At 48.9% G+C, this 7,529-nt stretch overlaps 1 protein-coding gene across 1 annotated transcript; it reads right to left on the bottom strand.

Annotated features, from left to right (window-relative positions):
- Positions 1-6,026: 6,026 nt before the first annotated feature.
- On the bottom strand, positions 6,027-6,639 carry SMIM40 (small integral membrane protein 40). Its single transcript, XM_038005960.2, has one exon. The coding sequence runs from the start codon at positions 6,610-6,612 to the stop codon at positions 6,373-6,375; it is 240 nt and encodes a 79-aa protein (XP_037861888.1). The 5' UTR covers positions 6,613-6,639; the 3' UTR covers positions 6,027-6,372.
- Positions 6,640-7,529: the final 890 nt, after the last annotated feature.

Genomic DNA, 7,529 nt, shown 5'->3' on the forward strand with positions numbered 1-7,529 from the left:
TATTGTCGTACGGAACAAGGCTTCCTGTGGCCGGAAGTGGCCGTAGGCCCGCCCCGCGAACACCTCCAGTGCCGCCCACATAGTCAGCGCTGTCTTACGGGTCGGAGTTTGTCTCCCCGAACCCGGGCGTCCCGAAGCAGCTGGGGGCCGCCATTTTGCCGTACGGCGCTGGCTACGCCAGAACTTCGGTGCGCAGCCGGAGGAGCTCTTTTCACCCGGTGCTTCTCTGACTCCGCCAATCAGAAACTTCCTCCCTGGGGCCCAACCGCCGGCGAGTAGCGCGTGGGGAGAACGGAGCCTCCTTTCCAAGGAGGGGCAGGGGAACCGAACAGGGTGGTTTAGGAATTGGGCTTTCCAAAGCTGCGCAGGGTTTCAGGGAATGGCAGAAGTCTCTTAAAAGGGAAGTAAAACCTTTTTCTTCAACTAGGCTATTGGCAAGCTATCTGGCCCTGCTTTCCTGTCCCCCAGGTTCCCATTTCCACGGCTTATTCGGCTGACCCAGCCCCTTCCCCTGCAAGGGCGGCGCGCTCTTTGCCGCTGTCCAGCAGCTGCTTCTACTGCCAGGTGCTGCGTCCCGCGATCGTTTTAACACATGCGTACAAATAAGCACAATGCGCCATACAAAAGTGTTATTATTATTACTATTGTTGCTGATTTGCTTTTCAAGCTTCACCACAGAACTGATGACCAACCAGACGGTTGGGACCTGAATGGTTCTCCTTCTCCAGAGGGGGTCCTCGAAGGGCCGTCGGTGCTGACTGTGAGGCTGTGCTTTGTCGTGGAGGCCCAGGGTCTGCGGATGGGCGATGATGGGGTGGGGCTTGGAGGAGAGTTTGAGCCTCTGCGAGGGCTGCTGTGAAACGAAATGAGGCTCATAAAATACTTCGGGTTTCCTCCTCTTCTGGGAGAGGGGGAAAAAAGAATGAAGGATGAAGAAACAGACTTGATACCCACCTCGTTGAGTTTAGGGAGGTTGGAGGGAGTCGTGGAGGCAAGGCTGGGTCCAGAGGTGAGCTTACGAGGAAACCAGAAAGATTAACAAGGTCCCAATCGTAAAGATTCCCATTTCTACAAGTGGTGGGCATCTTGCCGCTTGACTAGGTTCACAGAATTTACTACATCCCTAACGCTGAGTCATAGAATCGCAAACACCCGTCCATTGAACAACCCCACATCACTTCTCTCCAGTCGTCAAAGTCTACAGCTTTCAAAATGAGGAACGTAAAAAACCTCCGCGGGGACTGGAACTTGGGAGATGTAAGGGATTTAATTTCCAGAACCTCAACTTTCCCAAAATTGGTCTTCCTAAGGAAACACCTGCAGTACAGGTTCTCATTCTTCACTTCTCCTTTTACAATAGAGACACCCTCTTAAGAAAAAAGAATAGTTCTCTCTTTTTCCCCTCCGCCCTCAAAAGTGTAGTTCTCAACCATGAAATCTCCTGGGGTATTCTTACCTGTTTAAAATAAAGGGAAATGTACCCTGTTTCTTTCACTAAGGCACCATGAACACCTTTTCTTTTTTTTTCTTTTATTTCCTTTCTTTTTTTGTTTGTTTGTTTGTTTTTTTAAAGGCAAGGTCGGCCGGGCGCGGTGGCTCAAGCCTGTAATCCCAGCACTTTGGGAGGCCAAGGTGGGCAGATCACAAGGTCGGGAGATCGACACCATCCTGGCTAACATGGTGAAACCCCGTCTCTACTAAAAATACAAAAAATTAGCTGGGCGTGGTGGCAGGCGCCTGTAGTCCCAGCTACTCAGGAGGCCGAGGAAGGAAAACCGCTCGAACCCGGGAGGCGGAGGTTGCAGTGAGCCGAGATCGCATCATTGCACTCCAGCCTGGGCGACAGAGCGAGATTATCTCAAAAAAAAAAGAAAAGAAAAAGAAAAAGAAAAAAAGGGTCTTGCTTTTTTTTTTTTTTTTTTTTTTTTTTTTTTGAGATAGAGTCTCGCTCTGTCGCCCAGGCTAGAGTGCAGTGGCCGGATCTCAGCTCACTGCAAGCTCCGCCTCCCGGGTTTACGCCATTCTCCTGCCTCAGCCTCCCCAGCAGCTGGGACTACAGGCGCCCGCCACCTCGCCCGGCTAGTTTTTTGGGTTTTTTTGTTTCTGTTTTTGTTTTTGTTTTGTATTTTGTAGTAGAAACGGGGTTTCACCGTGTTAGCCAGGAAGGTCTCGATCTCTTGACCTCGTGATCCACCCGTCTCGGCCTCCCAGAGTGCTAGGATTACAGGCTTGAGCCACGGCGCCCGGCCAGGGTCTTGTTCTATCAACCAGGCTGGAATGCGGTGGTACGATCATAGCTCACAAGCCATCCTCCCACCTCAAGTAGCTAGGACTACAGGCGCACACCACCTCACCCGGCTAATTTTTTTAAAAAAGTTTTTTGTAGAGACCGGGCGCGGTGGCTCATGCCTGTAGTCCCAGAACTTTGGAAGGCCGAGGCGGGCAGATCACCTGAGGTCAGGAGTTTGAGACCAGCCTGGTCAACATGGTGAAACCCTGTCTCTACTAAAAATACAAAAAATAGCTGGGTTTGGTGGCACGCGCCTGTGGGTCCAGCTACTCGGGAGGCTGAGGCAGGAGAATCACTTGAACCTGGGAGGCGGAGGTTGCAGTGAGCCGAGATCAGCCACTGCACTCCAGCCTGGCGACAGAGCAAGGCTCCGTCTCAAAAAAAAAAAAAAAAAAAAAAAAAAAAAAAGGTTTTCTTATAGCAACAGAGTCTAACTATGTTGCCCAGATGGATCTTGAGCTCCTGGCCTCAAGCAATCCTCCCACCTCAGCGTCTCAAAGTGCTGGGTTATGGGGGTGAACCGCCACTCCCAGACTACTATCTTATTAAAAATTTATTTTTAACAGTTATAAAAATGTGTACCATCGGCCAGGCGCGGTGGCTCACGCCTGTAATCCCAGCACTTTGGGAGGCCGAGGCAGGCGGATCATGAGGTCAAGAGATCGAGACCACCCTGGCTAACACGGTGAAACCCCGTCTCTACTAAAAATAAAAATACAAAAAAAAAAAAAAAAAAAAATTAGCAGCGCGTGGTGGCAGGCGCCTTGTAGTCCTAGCTACTCAGGAAGCTGAGGCAAGAGAATGGCATGAACCCGGGAGGCGGAGCTTGCGTGAGCCGAGATCCCGCCACTGCACTCCAGCCTGGGCGAAAGAGCAAGACTCCTTCAAAAAAAAAAAATGTGTACGATCACATGTTTATAAGAACATTCTGTTCTTATAATAATTGTAACAGTTACTCCAGAATAATTTTTAACAACTAGAGTCTTACAAACACAAGAAAGATATTTTTCATCTCCATTAATATATATGTATATGCAGGAAGATGTAAAAGTTTGGTCAATAAAGGACTTTCAAGTATAAAAGCATAAAGTTTGTGGGGAAGTGGAGTAGTAGTAGGAGCTCAAGGAGAAAAGAGGCGATGAAAGAAAAAAAGGAATAATTCCCAACTGGTAAGAACTTATTTATACTTTTTTTTTTTTCAGACGGAGTCTTGCTCCGTCACCCAGGCTGAAGTGCAATGGCACAATCTTGGCTCACTGCAACTTCCCCCTCTCAGGTTTAAGCGATTCTCCTGCCTCAGCCTCCTGGGCAGCTGGGAATACAGGCGCATGACACCATGTCCAGCTAAATTTTTTTTTTTTTTTTTTTTTTTTTTTTTTTTTTTTTTTTTTTAGTAGAGATGGGTTTTCAGCATATTGGCCAGGCTGGTCTCGAACTCCTGACCTCGTGATCCACCCAACTCGGCCTCCCAAAGTGCTGGGATTACAGGTGTGAAGCACTGCACCCGGCGTCACTATGATATTTCAATTCCACTGGACAATAAATGGTGATCTAATTGTTTTATTTTAAAATGCCGGGCCAGGCATGGTGACTCACGCCTGTAATCCTAGCACTTTGGGAGGCCAAGGTGGGCAGATCACTTGAGGTCAAGAGTTTGAGACCAGCCTGACCAACATAGTGAAACCTTGTCTCTACTAAAGATACAAAAAATTAGCCACTTGTGGTTGTGGGTGCCTGTAATCCCAGCTACTTGGGAGCTGAGGCAGGAGAATCCTTTGAATTTGGGAGGCGAAGGTTGCAGTTAAGCCAAGATCGTGCCACTGCACTCCAGCCTGGGTGACAGAGCAAGACTCTGTCTCAAAAAATAAAAAAATAGGCTGGGCGTGGTGGCTCACACCTGAAATCCCAGCACTTGGGAGGCTGAGGTGGGAGGATCACCTGAAGACAGGAGTTCGAGACCAGCCTGGCCAACATGATGAAACCCCGTCTCTACTAAAATTACAAAAAAATTAGCTGGGTGCAGTGGCGGGCACCTGTAGTCCCAGTCATTTGGGAGGCTGAGGCAGGAGAATTGCTTGAACCTGGGAGGCGGAGGTTGTCGTGAGCCAACATCACACCACTGCACTCCAGCCTGGGCAACATAGAGAGACTCTGTCTCACAAAAATAAATAGGTCAGGCACGTGTCTCATGCCTGTAATTCCAGCACTTTGGGAGGCCGAGGCGGGCAGATCACGAGGTCTAGGAGTTCAAGACCAGCCTGGCCAATATGGTGACACTCCTTCTCTACTAAAGATACAAAAATTAGCCAGGCGTGGTGGCTGGCACCTGTAGTCCCAGCTACTTGGGAGGCTGAGGCAGAAGAATCGCTTGAACCCAGGAGGTGGAGGTTGCAGTGAGCCGAGATTTTGACACTGCACTCCAGCCTGGGTGACAGAGCAAGACTCCATCTCAAAAACTAAAAAAAATTTTAAAATAAAATAAAAAATAAAATAAAATAAAATAAAATAAAATAAAGCCAGATGCTGTGGCTCACCGCCTATAATCCTAGCACTTTGGGAAGTTGAGGTGGGTGGATTGCTTGATCTCAGGAGTACAGACCAGCCTAGGCAACATAGTGAGACCTCATCTCAATAAATAAATAAATAGGCTGGGTGCAGTGGCTCACGCCTGTAATCCCAGCACTTTGGGAGGCTGAGGTGGGTGGATCACTTGACATCAGGAGTTCCAGACCAGCCTTGCCAACACGGTGAAACCCCATCTCTACTAAAAATACAAAAATGGCTGGGCATGGTGGTGCACACCTGTAATCCCAGCTATTTGGGGGCCTGAGACAGGAGAATCTGGGAGGCAGACTTGAATCTGGGAGGCAGAGGCTGCAGTGAGCCGAGATCACTGCCACTGCACTCCAGCCTGGGCGACAGAAGGACTCTGTCTCAAAAAACAAAAAAGGAGTTGGAGACCAGCCTGGCCAACATGGTGAAATCCCCGTCTCTGCTAAAAATATAAAAATCAGTCAGGCGTGCTGGTACACACCTGTGGTCCCAGCTACTCAGAAGGCTGTGGCAGGAGAATAGCTTGAACCCCAGAGGCAGAGGTTGCAGTGAGCCAAGATTGTGCCACTGCAGTGCAGCCTGGGAGACAGAGCAAGACTCCACCTCAAATAAATAAATAAATAAATAAATAAATAAATAAATAAATGTGAATATTTTCAATATGCCAGAATTACATCCTTGAAACAATTTTTATTTATTTATTTATTTGTTTTTGGAAGGAGTCTCACTCTTATCACCCAGGCTGGAGGGTAATGGTGTGATCTCGGCTCACTGCAACTGCCTCCGGGGTTCAAGCGATTCTCCTCCTCAGTCTCCAAGTCGCTGAGGCAGAGAATCAGGTGCCCACCAACTTGCCCAACTAGTTTTTGTATTTTTAGTAGACACAGGGTTTCACCATATTTGCCAGACTGATCTTGAACTCCTGACCTCAGGTGATCCCCCTGCCTCGGCCTTCCAAAGTTCTGGGATTACAGGCATAAGCCACTGTGCCCGGCCACAATTTTAACTGATGATGAAAATTTTTAGATACCTACTTAAAGATATGTGAAGGAGTATATACTTTTTCAAAATTATTTCCCCAAGTATAGGTGCAGAATTTAAGATTGCTGCCCTGGCCGGGCGCAGTGGCTCACGCCTGTAATCCCAGCACTTTGGGAGGCCAAGGCGGGCAGATCACCTGAGGTCAGGGTTCGAGACCAGCCTGACCAACATGGAGAAACCCTGTCTCTACTAAAAATACAAAATTAGCCGGGTGCGGTGGCACATGCCTGTAATCCCAGCTACTTAGGAGACTGAGGCAGGAGAATCCCTTGAACTCTGGAGGCAGAGGTTGCAGTGAGCCAAGATCGCACCATTGCACTCCAGCCCCAGCAACAAGAGCAAAACTCCATCCCCCACCCCACCAAAAAAAAAGATTGCTGCCCTAAGCTATCCAAGCATCTCCTTCACAGCCCCCAACACTCCCATTTCCCTCCTGTCTCCCCTCTCACCTCCTTGGCGCGGAAAGAAGATGTTTATAGGAAAGGTGGTCACAATTCCAGCTCCTCCTCCTTCTGAGGTGTCTCCAGGAGCCAGTCCCCTAACTTTGCCCATGGTAGTGACCACAGCAGCTTATAAGCAACCTCCAGCATCAGCAGTGTCAGGAAGAGGGCCAGGAAGATAAAGAAAGCCTTGTCCAAGGCACGTCGCATGGGACCCCTGGGAGGAGAGGGACCCTGGGCAAATGCCAGGAACACATCCCCCTCATCCACATCACCTTCCTCTGTCATCCTGACTCACAGTCAGACAGCTGGCTGGATCGGGGGCTGGGATGGAAGGCCTTGCTCAGCACTGCCGGGATTAAGGGGCATGGCCATGGCAAGTCCTGCACCTGCCAGTCCTGACCCTAATTCCCACACTTAAGAGAAAAGAAAGCGGACCCTCTGAGCCTTCGGATCAATTATGTAAACATCCAGTGTGATGTGAAAGGTCTGGACTAAATGATCCATGAACTCTTTTCAGCTTTTTCATAGTATAATTCTGTGATTTGGAAACTGAAGGCCCAACATGGAGGCATAAGCTAGAATTGCCTGTCACTCTGGGTCTCAAGTCTCAAAGCCTCAAGGCTCAAAGTCTTAGGCCCCAACTGATAGAGAGTGAGGAAATGGAACTACCATGCATCTGTGGGCCATTGTCAGTCAAGGATCTAAAGCCCCTTCTGGCTGGATGGTAGGGGGTGAGATGGTCTATCCTAACCAAGGCGGGTGGGAATAAGCAGAAGGGACTTGAGTTCTCACAGGAGTAGTTCTCCCCACTGGGTCTGCAGGCAGCTAAGTTTGAGATGTTATAACACAGAGCACTCTCTTCCTAATGATAATGCAAGGATTATCATTGACTGCATGAGCCCAAGGGGAGGCTTATAAAAAGACAAAGACCATGATGGATCAGCAGGGCAAGGGTATGTGATTTGGACTTGGCTATTGGGTTGGGGTTATTTTACTCTACTTATTTATTTATTCATTTAGAGATGGAGTCTCGCTCTGTCTCCCAGGCTGGAGCGCAGCGGCACAATTTCAGCTCACTGCAATCTCTGTCTCCTGGGTTCAAGCAATTCTCCTTCCTCAGCCTCCTAAGTAGCTGGGATGTTGGGAGCAGGCCCCCAAAATCTGGCCATAAACTGGTCCCAAAACTGGCCACAAACAGAATC

The sequence above is a fragment of the Chlorocebus sabaeus genome, chromosome 17, assembly GCF_047675955.1.
Source record: "Chlorocebus sabaeus isolate Y175 chromosome 17, mChlSab1.0.hap1, whole genome shotgun sequence".
Lineage (NCBI taxonomy): Eukaryota > Metazoa > Chordata > Mammalia > Primates > Cercopithecidae > Chlorocebus > Chlorocebus sabaeus.

Bases quoted from the DNA above. Each gene is read 5' to 3' on its own strand.
- SMIM40 (XM_038005960.2), bottom strand. From the start codon at position 6,612: ATGACAGAGGAAGGTGATGTGGATGAGGGGGATGTGTTCCTGGCATTT.